At 34.1% G+C, this 20,866-nt stretch overlaps 1 protein-coding gene across 2 annotated transcripts in view; it reads right to left on the reverse strand.

Annotated features, from left to right (window-relative positions):
* LOC123565001 (tubulin epsilon and delta complex protein 1-like) overlaps window positions 1–20,866 on the reverse strand; it is a 38,431-nt gene that overhangs the window by 7,317 nt on the left and 10,248 nt on the right. For both annotated transcript variants that reach the window (XM_053551541.1, XM_053551537.1), the window contains exons 5-6: window positions 4,335–4,433; window positions 539–625 (exon numbers count right to left, since the gene is read on the reverse strand). In XM_053551541.1, the coding sequence (XP_053407516.1) occupies window positions 539–625; window positions 4,335–4,433 (186 nt within the window). The remainder of the gene's footprint in view (window positions 1–538; window positions 626–4,334; window positions 4,434–20,866) is intronic.

Genomic DNA, 20,866 nt, shown 5'->3' on the forward strand with positions numbered 1-20,866 from the left:
CACCAAAACTTTAACCTAAAATTCTAAGTAAAAAGGGGGATAATTCATGAAATACTGATGCAAGAGTTATGGCCCTTGTGTCATATGATGTGAGTGATGATGTTGAACAACTATTTTAAGTTTGAATCTAATCCATTAAGTAATAACTGAGATTAGGTTAAAGTGCACCAAAACTTTAACCTGAAATTCTAAGTAAAAAGGGGGAATATTCATGAAATATCAGTCCCAGAGTTATGACCCTTGTGTCATATGATGTGGGTGATGATGAGGAACAACTATTTTAAGTCTGAAGTAAATCCATCAAGTAATAACAAAGATAAAGAGAAAGTGCATCAAAACTTTAACCAAAGTGTGAATGCCGATGCAAGGTCGAGTAGGATAGCTCTCCATACTTCGTATAGTCAAGCTAAAAATGCATTAACTTGATCTCTAAAATTTGAAACAACAATTTCCTGTCACCCTCCCCACCCCCAAAATAGCTGTGAAGGCCAAAACAACAACATTTTATGACAACAAAAATTATTACACATTCGCTTACCATCCATTTCCAAAAGATATGCTCATGTTCCTTCCATAGTAGCAATCTCTCTAGTCTTGTATTGTCCTTTTCTAGCTGCTGTATGCACTGAAAACATACACAATCACATCCTGACTACTCGAGTAATATTGTTATCCAAGAGATAGCTTTACTTGTCACCTATTCTTTTTCCCAATGATAAAGACAGTATTACTTAGATCTTATACAAAGATTTCTCATTTTCACACAATTTATAGCACATCCTTGGACCCTAAGGTACTGAAGAAAAAAATGCATACTGTGATATCATTTTATTTCACTGGGGACAAATTTTTTTGGTTGCATTAAATAAAATGTCACTTCATATTTAAACACTGATATCCAATAATTCATGTCCCCATGAAATAATGATGTGTTCAACTGCAATAGGCTATGACAAAATCAGTAATTTTCATGGCTCATTAAATTTTCATGGATTTTATGGTTTCATCAATTCCCCAAATTAAATCCCAATGAACAAAGAAAACACGTATTCACTTTATCTTCAAACTTTGAAATCCACATATTCACATACTAAAAATCTTTTGGCCAAATGCACTAAATTTCATCCCCATGAAATTAAGTGAATTAGGTGTATTAGACAATAATTATTTGAGCTGCGCCATGAGAAAACCAACATAGTGCATTTGCGACCAGCATGATCCAGCCCAACCTGCGCAGTCTGGCCAGGATCCATGCTGTTCGCTTTCAATGCCTATTGCAACATGAGCTCGTCGAACAGGAAATGCCCCCCTTGATGCATTCAGTAATTGCCAAGGGACAGAAATTATTTGGTCACTTTGCACTAAATGTTTGACGTACTGACCACAAATCAATAATAATGGGTCACTGACCAATCATAAGTAAACTCTGTATCAAAAGTGACCTTAAACCAAAGCATTCTCAGGTTATCTGGCAAAAAAAAAGTGCTACTGTTCCAGGTCGCTGTGACCTTGACATATGACCTACTGAACTCAAAATCCATAAGGGTCATCTGCTGGTCATGACCATCCTCCCTATTAAGTTTCGTGATCCTAGGCCTAAGCATTCTCAAGTTATAGTCCAGAAACTGTATTATTGTTCTGGGTCACTGTGTCCTTGACCTTTGGCAAACTGACCTCAAAATCAATAGGGGTCATCAGCTGGCCATGACCATCCTCCCTATCAACTTTCATGATCCCAGGTCCAAGCGTTCTTCAGTTATCATCTGGAAACTGTTTAACACTGTGACCTTGACCTATGACCTACTGGCCTCAAAATCATTAGGGGTTATCTGCTGGTCATGGCCAACCTCCCTATCAACTTTCATGATCCTAGGCCCAGCCATTCTTGAGTTATCGTCCAGAAACCGTTTAACTGTTCTAGGTCATTGACCTTTAACCAAACTGACCTCAAAATCAATAGGGGTCCTCTGCTGGTCATGATCAACCTCCCTATCAACTTTCATGATCCTAGGCCCAAGTGTTCTTGAGTTATCATCCGGAAACCGTTAAACTGTTTGGGGTCACTGTGACCTTGGCCTTTGAGCACCTGACCTAACAAGAGCTGTCACAGGAGACAGCGTGCTCAACTATTTCGATGCTGGATAGTGAAACTGGGCACATCTGAGGAAACTAGAGCTGTCACTGGAGTGTTTAATGACTCCAATTGTGGATGAAGGAATTGCACAATAGCCTGAGTCTATGTCAAAAATATCAACTTAAAGTAATAAGAGAGGTAAAGATAAAATGTATCAAAACACTATATAAGTATATCCTAAGCAAAAAGGGGCATAATTCATTAAATATTGGTGCCAGAGTTGTGCAGCTTGTGTCATATAGTGTGGGTGATGATGCTGAACAACTATTTTAAGTTTGAATCAAATCCATTCAGTAATAACAGAGACAGAGTGAAAGTGCATCAAAACTTTAACCTAAAATTCTAAGTAAAAAGGGGAAATAATTCATGAAAAATTGGTCCCAGAGTTATGCACCTTGTGTCATATGATAAGGGTAATGATGCTGAACAATTGTTTAAGTTTGAATCAGATCCATTCAGCAATATCAGAGATAGAGTGAAAGTGCACCAAAACTTTAACCTGAAATTCTAAGTAAAAAGGGGGAATAATTAATAAAAAACTGGTGCCAGAGTTATGCACCTTGCGTCATATGGTGTGGATGATGATGTTGAACAACTATTTTAAGTCTGAATCAAATCCATTCAGTAATAACAGAGACAGAGTGAAAGTGCATCAAAACTTTAACCTAAAATTCTAAGTAAAAAGGGGAAATAATTCATGAAAAATTGGTCCCAGAATTATGCACCTTGCATCATATGATAAGGGTTATGATGTTGAACAATTGTTTAAGTTTGAATCAGATCCATTCAGTAATATCAGAGATAGAGTGAAAGTGCATAAAACTTTAACCTGAAATTCTAAGTAAAAAGGGGAATAATTCATGAGAAATTGTGCCAGAGTTATGCATCTTGTGTCATATGATGTTGGTGATGATGCTGAACAACTATTTTAAGTTTGAATCATATCCATTCAGTAATAACAGAGGTAGAGTGAAAGTGCACCAAAACTTTAACCTGAAATTCTAAGTAAAAAAGGGGAATAATTCATGAAAAAATGGTGCCAGAGTTATGCATCTTGTGTCATATGATGTGGGTGATGATTCATATCCATTCAGTAATAACAGAGGTAGAGTGAAAGTGCACCAAAACTTTAACCTGATTCTAAGTAAAAAGGGGAAATAATTCATGAAAAAATGGTGCCAGAGTTATGCACCTTGTGTCATATGATGTGGGTGATGATGTTGAACAACTATATTAAGTTTGAATCAAATCCATTCAGTAATAACAGAGATAGAGTGAAAGTGCATCAAAACTTTAACCTGAAAATCTAAGTGAAAAGGGGGGATAATTCATGAAATATTGGTGCCAGAGTTATGGCCCTTATGTCAGATGATGTGGATGATGATGAGGAATAAGTATTTCAAGTTTGAATCAAATCCATCAAGTAATTACAGAGATATGTTGAAAAAAGAGAAAGTGCACCAAAACTTTAACCAAGGTGGGGACGCGGAAAGACGCCGACGCCGACGCTGGGGCGAGTAGGATAGCTCTCCTTATACTGCTGATCCCAGGTTCAAGCGTTCTTCAGTTATCATCTGGAAACCGTTTAACACTGTGACCTTGACCTATGACCTACTGGCCTCAAAATCATTAGGGGTCATCTGCTGGTCATGATTAACATCCCTATCAACTTTCATGATCCTAAGCCCAAGTGATCTTTAGTCATCATCCTGAAACCAATTGGTCTACGGACCGACCAACATAAAGACCAACCGGCATCTGCAAAACAATATACCCCACCTTCTTCGAAGGGGGGCATAATTAGAGAAACTGTTGGCGAACAGCATGGATCCTGACCAGACTGTGCAGATGCATAACCTGGTCTTGATCCATGTTGGTCGCAACGCACTATGTTAGTTTTCTCATGGTGCAGCTCATTTTACAATAGAAATATACTGATACTAATATTCTAGGTAAGGTTGAGGACCCACAATGGTAGATGGAAATTTCTGTGGGACTACATATTCTTGTAAAGCATTTTGGCATTCCTCACATGATTATGTAGATCATAACAGCTCCTGGCATTCTGTTTCTACCTGAAAACACTAAAATCACGTACCAGTACCGGAAAATACGTAGTCAAACAGACATTACCGGTCCTCTAACCTAAGGTGAGAAGTTTCTGGTGACTACTGCATCTTAAAATAGAGATCTAACTCACCTTTTTCAACTGTTCTGGATGTCTCAGAAGATACACTTCAATAACAGAGAGATGTGGCGTATGTGCTGAGCTACCAACTCCCATCGTACTTTTGTGCACCTGCAACAGACAGAATTTAGCCAATAGCAATAAACACAATTTTTACCCTTAATTTCGCTTGCCAAATTTGCTACATAGGTAGAGTGCAGGATGTATATTCCGCAGTTCATGGGTTCAAATCCTGGACAATGTGTTGGTTCCATTATGATGACTGACTGGTACTTTTGAGAAAGATGTTAGTTACTAATGGATACCAGGTAAATCACCAGCCAATGATTCATTAGCACTAAACTTTCAGTTACGAGACTGTAGCTTCAAATCTGTTCTACATTATAACTGAATGAAGACAATATGTTGACAGCCATTTTTCCTGACACTCGGGTTTACGTATTACTAGTATGGAACAGGTTAATTCTGGAAAAGAATCCATGAAACACAGCTTAGATTAATTATGTCTCCCAGTGGTGGGAGACATATTGATTTACTCCAGTCTGTGTGTCTGTCTGTCACAAAGCTTGTCCGCACTCTAAGTCGAACATTCTCATCCAATCTTCGCCAAACTTCAACAAAATGTGTCTGCCAATAAGTGCTCGGCCAAGTTCGATTACTAGCCAAAGCGGCCTAGGCACTTCGGAATTATGGCCCTTGAATTACCAAAACACTCAGATTTCTTGCGCAGCTTTGCCCCCAAACCGGCAACTATACTACTAGTAGTATAGGCATCCTTTTGGTATCAAGAAATTGCATGCACATGTTGATTAAGTAAACAGTATATAAAGACTGACATGCTATTTAGATGATTAGGCAGTTGTGGGAGACATGCGCTTTTCTCAAAAGCATCTCTAGTTGATAATCATATTTAACTGTAAAACTGCTGAAAATAGCATACAGTTAAACCTGTATTACCGTATTTTACCTAAGTCTTGGGACACCCTAAATCTTGGGACACCCTTAAAATCTGGAAAAATAATATTTTCTTGTCCCTAATTTTTCGGACATGTATTTTCTCAGCATATTTTTCGTCCCTAAGTGTTGGGACTATGGTTGTTACTGATTCAAGATGTAAGTCAAATACCGTTATTATACATTGTATGGTGTTGTATCGATCAAAATGTCAAATAATTATAAGAACCAAAGACTATTTTTTTTTTAACATTTTCGTGTCGTGTTTTTACTTGATATTCTTTTGACAGTAAAGTTCTTTTTACCATACCAGTTAAGTGTTGTATATTTTTTTTACTGCAGCCAGGAAGTCCGTTTTCCGTTAGTTAGTTATTTTTATTTACCACTGACTGGAATTTACCCGCAAATCGTACAGCTATCAAAACGCCATGCCGGTAATTTTCCATTCCACGAGCACGTGCGACCTATCGTAATGTCTAACTTACAACGCCGTTACTCATAGATTGAGAAGTAATATAATTTGAATTCTATAACGATTTTAAAAAGGTATCGACAGAAATGTAGGCAAAATTTTATAAAAACGGTCGAATTTTCATAAAATTACTTGCAAAATTTCAAACAGCGCGATCCTAAATACTTATTTCTTTCTAAAAGTAAATAAATGATGCAAACTATAGGCATAAAATTCAGACTTTTGACCAGAAAGTGCAAAAAACAGAATAGAAAAATCTTAAATAATGAAAAAGCGGCAGCAATTTAAAAATATGAAGTAAAACGATTTTGGCAAACAGATTTCTGTTACGTGACCTCGTGAACGTAAATAGAAAATCGGGACGCGGTTTAAAACAAGAGGACCATGATGGTCCTGAATCGCTCACCTGTTCCCACATGACCCAGTTTTGAGTATGACGTCGTTTTTTCTATTATTTGATATAATGACCTAGTTTTTCAGCTCACGTGACCCAGTTTTGAATCTGATCTAGATATCATCAAGATAAAAATTCTGACCAATTTTCATGAAGATCCATTGAAAAATATGGCCTCTAGAGAGGTCACAAGATTTTTCTATTATTTGACCTATTGACCTAGTTTTCAAAGGTACCTGACCCTGTTTTGAACTTGACCTAGATATCATCAAGGTGAACATTCTCACTAATTTTCATGAAGATCTCATGAAATATATGGCCTCTAGAGAGGTCACAAGGTTTTTCTATTTTTATACCTACTGGCCTAGTTTTTGACCACATTTGACCCAGTTTCGAACTTGACCTAGATACCATCAAGGTGAACATTCAGACCAATTTTCACGAAGATCTATTGAAAAATATGGCCTCTAGAGAGGTCAAAAGATTTTTCTAATTTTAGACCTACTGACCTAGTTTTTGATCGCAGCTGACCCAGTTTCAAACTTGACCTATATATCATCAAGATGAACAGTCAGACCAACTTTCATACATATCCCATGAAAAATATGGCCTCTAGAGAGGTCACAAGGGTTTTTCATTATTTGACCTACTGACCTACTTTTAGAGGGCACGTGACCCAGTTTCGAATTTGACCTAGATATCATCAGGATGAACATTCTGACCAATTTTTATGAAGATCCATTAAAAAGTATGGCCTCTAAAGAGGTCACAAGGTTTTTCTATTTTTAGACCTACTGACCTAGTTTTTGACCGCACGTGACCCAGTTTCAAACTTGACCTAGATATCATCAAGGTGAACATTCAGACTAACTTTCATACAGATCCCATGAAAAATATGGCCTTTAGAGAGGTCACAAGGTTTTTCTATTATTTGACCTACTGACCTAGTTTTTGATGGCACGTGACCCAGTTTCGAACTTGACCTAGATATCATCAAGGTGAACATTCTGACCAATTTTCATAAAGACCCCTTGAAAAATGCGACCTCTAAAGTGGTCACAAGGTTTTTCTATTATTTGACCTACTGACCTAGTTTTTGGTGGCACGTAACCCAGTTTCGAACTTGACCTAGATATCATCAAGGTGAACATTCTGACCAATTTTCATGAAGATCTTGTGAAATATATGGCCTCTAGAGAGGTCACAAGATTTTTCTAATTTTAGACCTACTGACCTAGTTTTTGACCGCACATGACCCAGTTTCGAACTTGACCTAGATATCATCAAGGTGAACATTCTGACCAATTTTCATAAAGACCCCATGAAAAATGTGACCTATAGAGTGGTCACAAGGTTTTTCTATTATTTGACCTACTGACCTAGTTTTTGGTGGCACGTAACCCAGTTTCGAACTTGACCTAGATATCATCAAGGTGAACATTCTGACCAATTTTCATGAAGATCTTGTGAAATATATGGCCTCTAGAGAGGTCACAAGGTTTTTCTATTTTTAGACCTACTGACCTAGTTTTTGACCCCACGTGACCCAGTTTCGAACTTGACCTAGATATCATCAAGGTGAACATTCTGACCAATTTTCATAAAGATCCGATGAAAAATGTGACCTCTAGAGTGGTCACAAGCAAAAGTTTACTCACGGACGCACGGACGGACGGACGACGGACGACGGACGCTGCGCGATCACAAAAGCTCACCTTGTCACTTTGTGACAGGTGAGCTAAAAAACCAAAAAAACAATGATGTTGTTGCGTTTTTTTAATAAGTTTCGAATGAATCTTTGTGCATGTACATGTATTTTTTTGACACGACACTTTATAATAAGATATTCTTCTCAAACCGTTTTGAAATTTCCTTGAGGGTAAATAGGTCACAGAGGTAAGATATCCGCTATTATAAGAGAGATCGTGTTTGTACACAAATCCGTTGTATATTCTATTTTTAGAACTGGTAAGACAAAGATCGGGTGGGCAGACGCCGAGCGTCCATGTTTTTTTTGTTAACAGTGATGTTTTTCTAACGGCTTAAACTTTCTTAAAATACAAATAATATCACTAATTTTTTGATCAATGGAAAGGATATAAAACAAGCAATTTATTGATAACTTTTAATCATTATTTCGAAATAAAATGGATTAATTATGAACGCTTAACTTACAGTGTTTTTTCTAAAAGTTTGAAGCATCGCTACGCCGCTATTAAAATCATATGTCATTTAAAACGGTTATTCATTTTTAAAAGATATTTGCATGTTGAACAATTCTCCTCTTAGGCGATCTTATCAGTACATCTACGGCACATATTCTGATAAGCCATCAGACAGCGCAACTGATAAATCCTATTCCTATAGTTACATTGATTTATATAGGAAAATGATACATTTACCATAGAAAATGTCATAAATTACACATTTCTATTTATTCTATTATACCATCCCGGATATTTCCTTAAAATACAATTCAATACCTTTACGATGGTATATTTTTCTTCAAAATAAGTCAATATTTGGTTGCTTCAAAATTCGTTTGAAAAACATCTCTCGAATTCAATATATTCTCTATACATATTTGGCAGAATTACACGATAACCCTGTTTTTACTAAGTATTTTTGAAGGAAAAGTTAAAGTTAAAATACCATCCCGGATATATTTGGAAAGTCCTCGTCGTGCACATTCTAGATATATATTTATTATTTTCATTATATGCGCATGCGTGAAATATGGCGGACATAATTCAAATTCAGGTGGATCTATTTTCAATAAAATAATTAAATATATGCTAAAAATGGACTTACTGCATTAAGTACTGGATTAATCGCAAGAATAATACTGGACCTTTAACTAAGTTGGATTATAAAATGCATTCAAATGACAAAATCAAAGAAAACAAAGAAAAAACGGACGCTTTCTTCACCTGACAATACAGGTATTTTACCTGAAAAAAGGTCGTCTAATCCTACACCGTTAACTACCAACAATATGAACAATAATATGAACAATATGGCAATGTCTGGACCGTTATCAGGTTATATACAGCCCATGAATATGTCAAATATGGCAAGCATGAACTCTTATCAGACTCCCGCTGGTACTTTTTATACTCCTCCGCAGCAACAGTTCGCCAACAATCAACCTGCTATGCCGACAGTGCCTACAGTTTCTTCGCCCAGTCAAACTCAGATGTATAATGATAACTTTCAGCAGACAGTTATTGAAAGGTTAAATTCCATGGATAAAAGATTGCATAAATTAGACTCAATTGAAAATCAACTCACAAGTCTATCCCAGAAAATGAACTCTATGGAGAACCCAGTGTTTTCCCTGGAAAAGTCTGTTAGTGATACTAAAAAGAGTCTAACAGAAATTGAAGCCAGTAGAGCTATGGAATCACAAGTATATGATGAAATACAAACAAAACAGCGAGACATTGATAAAGCTTTGAAGTCTGAGCGCGAACGTGTGAGAAACATGCAATCAGAGTATGATAAAGTATAGACTGCAGGGTAAATGCTTTGTTACAGGTGATTTTAATAGTCGCACTTCTGATATTTCTGATATCCTAGATTATGACATGTACATTGATGTAGACGACATGTTGTCAAACCATCCGTTAATTCCTACTCGAGAATCTCGCGATAGGGTACTTGATAGAAATGGGAGGCGCTTGATTGAGCTTTGCCAATCAACGTCCTACGTTATAGGTAACGGTCGATTGCATGAAGACTATGGTATAGGTGAATTTACATACCATTCAATGAATGGGTCAAGTGTCGTTGATTACTTGCTATTGAATATTCATGACTTTGATTGTGTCTCAGATTTTAAAGTTTTACAACCTAACGAGTTTTCTGATCACTCGGGATTTCCTTTAATATCTTAAGTAAACAATCTGTCCAACCATTATATGGCGAAGAATTGAAAAAGGAAACTATATTAAAATGGGACGATGATAAATTAACAGAGTTTAAGCAATTATTATTAAGGATGTAAATACATTTTCAACCCTTACAGAACGAATATACAATAATGAGAATATTGATGAAGTAACAGATATATTTGTTGATACTTTAAAGTCTTCTGCTCAGAATCTTTTTGGTAAAGAGCGGGTAATCTTTAAATCAGAATTTTCTAAATCCTCTACGAGTAAAAAGCCTTGGTTCGATGCCAACTGTTTTACTATGAGAGCCCAATTTAAGAGAGCTAGGAATTTATTCTTAAAAGATAAAACTAATGTCAACTTAAGACAAGATTATTTACGTTCTAAAAATAGTTACAATAAAACGCTACGAACAAGTAAGAAAAAATACAAAAGGATCGAAGCTAAAAGCCTCACAAATTTAAGTAAATCGCAACCACGTAAGTTTTGGAAAAAAGTTAAAAAGCAGTATGCTAAAACTCCCGTAAAAGCTAATGAATTAAATAATTCTGATTTATTTACTCATTTTAAAAACTTATATAGCTCTGAAACGAATGACAGGGAACAAATAACTAACCAACCTTGATTGCAGATGACGATTTAGATGGAGCTATAAAATATCGCAGAAATTAAAGATGCAGTTTTCTCACAAAACAATAATAAAAGCGCAGGTATTGATACTATTATCGCGGAAATATATAAGCATTCTTTTGACGTTATTTCGCCCTTTTTTATTGGCAATTTATAATAGAATTTTGAACAGGGGGAATATCCAAAGAAATGGGAGAAGGTATTATTGTCCCAATTTTTAAAGGAGGGAACATTGAAGATTCTAAGAACTATAGAGGAATTACTCTGATAAACGTTATTGCAAAAATTTATTCCCAAATATTACTTAACCGTCTAACCAAATGGTCTGTTAAGCATAGTAAAATTATTGACAATCAGTTTGGCTTTCAGAAAAGAAAATCTACGATAGACTGCATATTTTTGTTACACTCAATAATTGCTAAGTCACTGTCACAGGGTCAGAAGGTTTACTGCTGTTTTTTTAGATTTCGAGAAATGTTTCGACAAACTAGATCGATCTTTTATTTTTCAAAAGTTGTTTACAGAAAACGTTAGCTCAAAATTTATAATAGCGCTACAAAGTATGTATGCATCAGTTAAAAGCAGCTGTAAGGTATAACAACAAAATTTCGCCGTTTTTTGATTCAAATATTGGGGCAAAACAAGGTGACCCCAGTTCCACTTTATTATTTTTATTCTTTGTAAATGACATATTACAAAACATAAATTCCAATATAGACGGTCTTTTTACAATTTATGACGTCAAAATATTTATTTTGCTATTCGCTGATGACGCAGTTTATTTGCGCATTCGCCTACAGCACTTCAGTCTATGTTAAATGATTTACACGCATATTGCCAAAGATGGGACTTAAAGTAAATACCAATAAAACAAAAATTATGATTTTTGAAAAAGGCCGACATACTCAACACAATTTATATATAATGATACAGCGTTGGAAAATGTGAAAATATTTAAGTATCTTGGAATAAATTTGTTCAAAAATGGTCAGTGGTAAACCCAACACAAAAGAAATTAGCCCAACATTCCCTGTTTTCATTACACAATTTATTTACAGTATTTAACCAGTTAGAATTATCTATTAATGAAAAATTTAAACTTTTTGATAGCATTGTTGGTTCAGTTTTAAACTACGGTGCTGAAATTTTTGGTTATCATGAAGGGAAAAATATAGAAATGATACACTGTAAATTTCTTAGAAAAATCTTATGCGTAAAAAAGACAACAAATCTTGAGGACTTTATGGTGAAACGGGGAGACATCCCATGCGAATACAACGAAAATTAATTATGATAAAATATTGGTTAAAAAAACTCTCTTTAGGTAATGACTGCTTGCTGAAACGAATGTATAACGTCCTAAAAACTTGATGCAGAAAATGGTCTTTCTTATGGTGGAAATAATTGGGCATTTCAAATAAAACAAAATTTAAATGAAATTGGAATGACAAATCTGTGGAATAATCAAGAACATTTAACAATTAATTTTCTGCAAATAAAAAGTAGAATACTCGACATCTATAAGCAAGAATGGTACGGTAGCGTTAATAATTCTAGTAGATTATCAACATACAGTCTTTATAAACATTCTTTTGAAATAGAAGAATATCTTAAAAAAGTTAACATTAACAAATTTCGAATTTCACTTACAAAATTTAGATTATCGTCACACAATCTGACTAAAGTACTTGATCTTCTAAACGAAGATCTGAGAACGACCCATTCACATTCGTCTTCTGTAAATTTTGGATTTCCATTATTGCTATTTTTATGTTATCCAATCAGACGACTTGTTCGATTGTCAAAGGACAAGAAAAATATGCGGTTATTCCAGGACTCGAACCCGGGACCCCTCGCTTACAAAGCAAGTGGCCTACCGACTGAGCTAACCGGCTATCTGATTCATTACGACATAAGAATTGTAAATATCAAAAGTCAATGCTACATGTAGATTTGCAAGATGTTGTAAGCTAGGCTCTGATTGGCTAGCGAAAGAGCCGTCAGAACGAGGCAATGAATAGGTCGTTTTCAGATCCTATGCGTAGCGTAATATAGGAGATGTACTTTAGTCAGATTGATCGTCACATAATTTAGCAATAGAAACCGGACGATACGAGAATGTTACACGTGAAAACAGACTTTGTACAAAATGCAATTTAAATGTAGTAGAAAATGAATTCCACTTTTTGTTAGTTTGCCCGAAATATTACAATCTACGTCGCAAATATTTGAAACCATATTACTGTCGTTGGCCAACAGCACAAAAGTTTCAAAATTTAATGTCTGCATCAAATACTCAGATATTAAACAATTTATCTAAATTTTTGTATTTTGCATTTAAGGAACGAAATAATGATTAAAGCATTTTTACGCTCATCATCTACATTACTTTACATACTTATTTTATCAGTAGAACATTATTACTTTGTAAACTGTGAATACGTAAATACTTTCTCTGTAAAACATTATCACTTAGTAAGCTGTGAGTCATCTTACATTACATGATTGTTTTTGTAATTGTATTGGCTATAAATGTGTATTTGTCATTTTATGCCAAATAAAGTATATGTTATGTTATGTTATGATAAATTAAAATCTGTCAATGAGGAGGTAATTGACCTACAAGCTCGCTCAATGAGAGAGAATTTATTATTCTTCGGTTTCGCTGAAAAACACAGTGTTGAAGAACGCCGTTCAGAAAATTGCACGCAGACAATTTTAAATTTCTGCAGAGATAATTTAAAAATTTGCGATGCACACGAGGTTGTAAAAATTGAACGTGCACACAGGATTGGAAAATATGATAACACTAAAACTAGGCCGATAGTGGTCAAATTCAGCCACTACCCGGATAAACAAAATATTAAACAAAAAGTATTCAATGATTTGCCCCAAGACACTAGTTACAGGGTGAGTGACCAATTCCCGAAAGCCATTCAAGATAGAAGGAAATTACTGATCCCTACCATGATCAAGGCTCGTGAAAATAACAAGAAAGCAGTCTTGTCATATGATAAACTGATAATTGACGGTAAATATTACACAATAGACACGGTGTCCAGTGCTGGCTACAGCTAGGAAGCTAATCAGGAACAGTTAAATGTATTACTATGGAATGTGCAGGGTATCAAAAATAAACTAAATGACTGTGATTTCCTTAATTTTGTTTCGGATTATGACCTCATTTTACTTACTGAAACATGGAACTCTAAATTAACAGATATAAATATCAATGGTTATGACCATTTTAACTGCACAAGACCAAAATACAATAAAAAATCAAAGAGACATAGCGGTGGTGTAATTGCATATTATAAGCAGTGCTATTGCAATTACATTGAATTGTTAAGCACAAATGAAAAGGGTATTATCTGGTTTAAATTCAAACAAAAATTGTGTAGTTCTGCCAAAGATGTATATATTTGTTTATGTTATATTCCTCCGGAAGATTCTGCTGTGTATCGTAATGTTAATTCTCCACTTTACGAGTTCGATTTTTTTGAAAATCTAAATAATGACATCCGCAGGTATAATGAGCTTGGCTCCGTATATCTCGTGGGTGACCTTAACTCGCGCACGAGCGATCAACTCGACTACGTGCATGACATAAATTTGAACCGTTACATAGATTTACCACAATTGGATAATAATGCCTCAAATTTACCTGCCCGAAAAATTGTGATACACAGTTGAATAATTTCGGATCAAGGTTGTTAAATCTTTGCAAAGAAAACAATCTCGTTATTGTCAATGGTAGACTAGAGCACGGAAATTACACATACCACGGAATTTACAGAAATAAGCCCGTAGCAAGTACGGTAGATTATTTAATCACAGATGTAAATAGCTTTAATTCAATATTCAATATGAGTGTTCTTGATTTATCAGAGTTTTCGGACCACTGTCCTGTTGCTTTTACAATGAATTGTATATTTAATCTGAATATGGATGATAGCCATGCTTATGATAAAATATTATGGGATACATCGAATACTGAACATTTTTTAGACGTGTTACATTCTAAAAAACAATTATTTGATGATATAAGAAATCGTCTATCTACAGGAGATATAGACATAAATATGTGTATAGACAATTTTTCTAAGCTTGTGTACGACACTTCATTCACATGTTTTGGCAAAACTTTTACAAATACACCAAAACGTAAGAAGAAGAAATCACTTTGGTTCAATGATGAATGTCGCAAAAGTAAATCAATTTTTATGGAATCAAAACGTAAATTTCTGTCTTGCAAATCTGATGAAAATAAATTAGATTTTTTGTTGAAAAGGGCAAATTATGCTAAAATCAAAAGACGTGCAAGGTGGAATTTTCAAAACAAAGAGAAGAGCAAGTTGTCAAAATTATGTAAATCATCTCCACGTAAGTTTTGGAAATATTTGAATAAATTTAAAAAGTCAAACACTGTAAATACTGATGTGGATATTCAGAGCTTTGTTAAGCATTTTTCTGATGTTTTTAATAATGAAGAAGATCTTTCGGGTAATTATAGCCATGATGACGTAGACAATACGATTAACATTGAACAACTGGATACAAAAATTACTATAGAAGAAGTACAAAGAACTATTTCTAAATTAAAGCGCTATAAAAGTTGTGATTTTGACAACAATGTTGCAGATTTTTTCATTGACTCAAACACATTCATATCTCAATATCTTTGTCTAATCTTTAATCATATATTTGATTCATGTGTGTATCCTGAAGCTTGGACAAAAGGTGTCATTGTACCTATATACAAAAAGGGAGATAAAAATGATCCTTCCAATTATCGAGGAATTACACTTGTTAATATAATGGGTAAAATATTTTCATTGCTTTTAAGAAACCGTATAAATAAATGGTGTGAATCGGAGCATATTATAACTGATTCTCAATTTGGTTTTCGTGATAACCGTTCTACGACTGACGCTATATTTCTATTACATACAGTTATTCAAAAAGTATTAGCCAATAAATCGAAACTTTTCTGCACGTTTATTGACTACCAGAGGGCTTTTGACACCGTCAATCATGATGCATTGTGGAATAAGTTAATTCAAACGAGAGTAAGCTGTAAAATGATCAACATGATCAAGTCTATTTATAGTAAAGTCCAGTCTTGTGTTAAGCTATCAAATAGTATGCCCCTTTCGGATTTTTTCGATGTAACTATTGGATTGAAACAAGGGGAACCACTCTCACCTCTTTTATTTATTCTTTTCATAAATGACATTGTAGATAATATAGATTTTAATCTTTTAACCGATAAAGATCTAGATCTATTATCTATGTATCTAATACTTTTTGCAGACGACATTGTTCTGTTCACTACTGATCCTGTAAGCCTTCAGGCGCAAATTGATTATATATATCAGTATTCCATAAAATGGGGTTTAAACATTAATATCAACAAAACAAAAGTTTGTATTTCGAAAAACGTAAACAGTTCCACCATGGCAACTTTTTTATCAATGGAGAACAAATAGAAATTGTTGATAGTTTCACATATCTTGGTGTTAGATTTTCGTATACTGGGAATTTGAATCATGCAATAAAAAGTCTTCATGATCAAGCATTAAGAGCTTACCATAACTTAATGATATTATTTGATAAAGTACTTCTAGATGTAAAAACAAAACTCCGTTTATTTGATACAATGATTGTGCCAATTCTGTTATACGGCTCCGAAGTTTGGGGTGTATACAACCCAAAAGATGTTGATAAATTACATTTAAGATTTTGTAAGTATGTTTTAGGAGTTAAATCTCAAACTCCAAATGCTGCCGTATTTGGAGAATTGGGAAGATTTCCTCTATCTATCATCTGCAAGCAACGTTCTATTAAGTTCTGGTTAAAAATAATGAAGAACGTTGATTCCCCACTCTACAGTATGTATTACGACCTTTTGAATAATGTAAACAATTCATGCTGGTCAACTCGTATTAATTCAATTATTGATCATTTAGGTTTTACAAATATTAGAAATAACTTCGACGAAAACTTTAATTATTTACCCATGTTTTATAAACAGATTACAAGATCAATATATTCAAGACTGGTCTGCCTCAATTAATACTATGCCTAAACTCGAATACTACTGCAAATATAAGACAACATTTTGTTTTGAAAATTATATAGAAATTATATCAAACGATAATTTAAGAAAGTGTTTGACGTCCTTAAGATTATCCTCTCATAAATTAGAAATTGAAGTAGGAAGATATGCTGGTGTGGACAGAAATGAAAGAGTATGCAAATTATGTACCCAAAATGTAACCGAATCGGAGTATCATTTTCTATTGTGTTGTGACAAATATAGAGATATTAGACATAAATATCTGGGCAATGTTTCTTGGCCCTCTTTAAATAAATTTGTTTCTGTTATGTCAGTTATGAGAAAGAAACATCTTTTGAACCTGTGTAAATTCATAAAAGAAGCTATGCTTCAACGCAGCAATACCCTGTCAGATATTACTGTTTCCTAGTAAAATTTTTGTTATTTATGTGTACATGTATAATTATGTTGTTATGATTTTGTAAAATTGTGTCTTTGCCATATTTCTATTATAATGTAAATGGCCAAAGGCAAGTACTTTGCTGATTTGCCAATAAAATTTGAACTTGAACTATAAAATAAGTTATTTCTTTCTTGCTTCAAAATTCCTTTAAAAACAGGGTTTCAACGCTTTCTGTGTATTGACAAAAAACTGTTAAGTTTTACGATAAGATAGAGCCGTATCGGAATAGGAATACATGTATAATTATATAACAGAGTTTAACATGACTTTTGGGTGCGTTCCGTCTGACAAATGTGCTTTTAAAAGTTTTTAAAGTTTTTCATGGCATTTTCCTTTGAAAATACCGAGATATGTTTCAAAAAAATCGAAAATAAATGTGTAAGCATTTCCTAATGTTGCATTATAGTAATAGCCAAAATAATAATGCAAAATATTTAATATGACTTATTTTGACATAATGATTGGGTGTTTCAGTAAATTAGTTGAATTTGAATTTTAGATTTTTAAAAGTGTCATTTTGGTCAAGTAGATTCCTGTTTCTTGTATACATGTATATCTTTGTGGCACGGGACAGCGTATTTTATTGACATGATATTAGCATTATAAGTTTTATGGTCATGTGCCTTGAATCAGTGTACGCAGAATTTAAATTGTGTAAACAGTTGATTAAGTTTTAAAGTGACACGTATGTTGCCATCCTAATCACGGCACGTTTGAATGAAAGGTATAATATCGTAATACGTGCCGATGTTTTATATATTAAGCTTTTGAATTTAAACGCGTGATTTACGTCAAAGTAGCGGATTGTATCAGTGAATTAAGAATAAAAATGACATTAAGAAAATTTACAAGATATTGGCTATGATTTTGATGCTCTTTGAAATCAGCAGCAAAATCGTTATTTCGAAATTGCCTTAAATTTTCTTACATTAAATCTAAATGGCTTTAATTATATTTTTATGTAGTACTAAACTTAAATGCCGTTTAACGAATTAATTTGATAACAGTTTTCTAGTGTGTGTCGTTTTACGCCAAAAAGATGTTTATCTCTTAATTAGATTATTAATTAACAGTTAACAGATGCACATGTGTTTTCATAATGAAGGAGGGACCGACACCTAATAATTACCACCTGTGTTCATTTGGGCCAACATTTTAGGGTTGTTTTTTTTTTTCATGTTTTACCCTTTTATTAAAAATAACAACCAACAAGGAAAGAAAATATTTTTTTGTTTGTTTGTTTTGGGATTAACGCCGTTTTTCAACAGTATTTCAGTCATGTAACGGCGGGCAGTTAACCTAACCAGTGTTCCTGGATTCTGTACCAGTACAAACCTGTTCTCCGCAAGTAACTGCCAACTTCCCCACATGAATTATCAGAGGTGGAGGACGAATGATTTCTGACACAATGTCTTTTATCAGATCGTCTCGGATAACATACGCCCCGCCCGGGGATCGAACTCGCGACCCAGCGATCCGTAGACCAACACTCTCCCTAGTGAGCTAAGCGGGCGGGCTTTGGAAAGAAAATAATTCGCAAATACGTTAAACTGCAAATATTATGTTAAATTGCAAATATAATTACGTATATAGGTTTTATTGTTTATTAAAGTCTCATCAAAGTACACAAATCAATATTAAAGACATGATAAAATTGTATATATACAGCGAAGTAGATCATCAAGCAAAAAAAACAACAAAGAATTGAGTTTTACATTCAGAGTGCACATAAGAAATTTGAAAAAGAAAATGAAAAACCCGCCAGTGAAATGACCACGGTAGAACTAAAAACAAAACTGAAATCGCTAGGAATCGTCACAAAAATTAGAAAACACAATATAAGCTGATAGAGTTATTACGCAAAGCTACACTGATGCGTAGTGATAAGGATGTATTAAGATGAAGCAGAGATAAGGACTCTGAAAATAAGGGGAATGGTGTTGGAGATGATATATTATAAACGGGATCCGGACAAAATCCCCTGCGGACAAAATCCCCTTTGCTCATTTTTGCATAGGTGGACAAAATCCCCTTCATGTTTTTTTACAAGGAGGACAAAACCCCCTTCGCTGAATTTTACAAGGAGGACAAAACCCCCTTCGCATTTTTTACAAGAAGGACAAAACCCCTTTCGCGTTTTCTATAAGGACAAAACCCCTTTCATCCTAGGATCAAAAGGGCAAACAATATAATAATACACTTTAAAATTTATCATTTTATTAATAGAAAGAGATGTCTTGAAGATAATTATAATTAATGTTTATAATATAGATAATTGATGTACTTATTCTATTATACACAATTATTACTGTTTGTTCCATAATAACCTTGAAATTAATCAGACTATACATGTACAATAATTATAGTTTGTTGAAAAAAAAAGTGTTAAATATCTCTTATTTAACTGACCTGTTAGTATGTTAATTGTTTGTTTTTCTCATTAAACTGTTCATTATTTAAAGTTAATTGTTAAATAACTCTTAGATACTTTGATTAATTATTATTTTATTAAATTTATATATTATCATATATTATTAGCCCTTTTGATTCTAGGATTATGGGGGTTTTGTCCTCCTTATAAAAAAACATGAAGGGGGTTTTGTCCTCCTCGAAAAAAGTGAGAAGGGGGTTTTGTCCTCCTCGTAAAATTCAGTGAAGGGGGTTTTGTCCTCCTTGTAAAAAACATGAAGGGGGTTTTGTCTACCTATGCAAAAATGAGCGATGGGGGTTTTGTCCGCAGGGGATTTTGTCCTACACTCATTATAAACAGATGTGTTGATATTGTATATAATGTACCTGTTTTAATATTATCAAGTTTCATAAGAACTCTATGTTTTATCATAGCTGCATACATTTACAACAGAGTATAGCCATCCATCCATACATCATATACATGTATGATTTGATTTGTTTGAATAGCAATACATGATATTATTAAAAGATGTGCCATGAAATTATTGAATAAATTTGGTGAACTTGATAGATCTATCCTTGTTATTCAGTCTGAAGAATACATCAATTATTCAAGTTAATCAAATTTCTGATCTGATAATAAATACTATCACAAACTATAACACTATATTGTATTGAAATGTTTTCCTCTGGTACAGTTTAGATACTTTCGTTGGATTAAAATAAATTTCAGATCAGAAATCAATACAATGTATAACAAATAAATATAATAAATTTCTAATGAAACACTTGTGTATTAATAGGTGCGAAAAAGTATCCATTGTCCCGTGCAAAGAACAGAAAATGCTATTTTTTTTGTTTAAAAAAACGTCAGTCACAACATTCACATTCTCAATAAAAATGCTATTTATTTATATTCATTTATGTTCTCTGCAAGTAACTGGCAACTTCCCCACATGGATCAGAGGTGGAGGATTAATTATTTCAGACACAATGTTGTTTATCAAATAATCACGAAGAACATACACCCCGCCCGATGGTCGAACTCGCGACCCGGCGATCCATAGACCAACACTCTACTTACAGAGCTAAGCAGGCCGGCTAATACAAAGAATAGAGTCCTACCTGATGTTGTAATCTGGTTTCCTCATGGTACAAAGAATAGAATCCTACCTGATGTTGTAATCTGGTTTCCTCATGGTACAAAGAATAGAATCCTACCTGATGTTGTAATCTGGTTTCCTCATGGTATAAAGAATAGAATCCTA

This window comes from Mercenaria mercenaria, chromosome 1 (assembly GCF_021730395.1).
Source record: "Mercenaria mercenaria strain notata chromosome 1, MADL_Memer_1, whole genome shotgun sequence".
In the NCBI taxonomy this organism is placed as follows: Eukaryota; Metazoa; Mollusca; class Bivalvia; order Venerida; family Veneridae; genus Mercenaria; species Mercenaria mercenaria.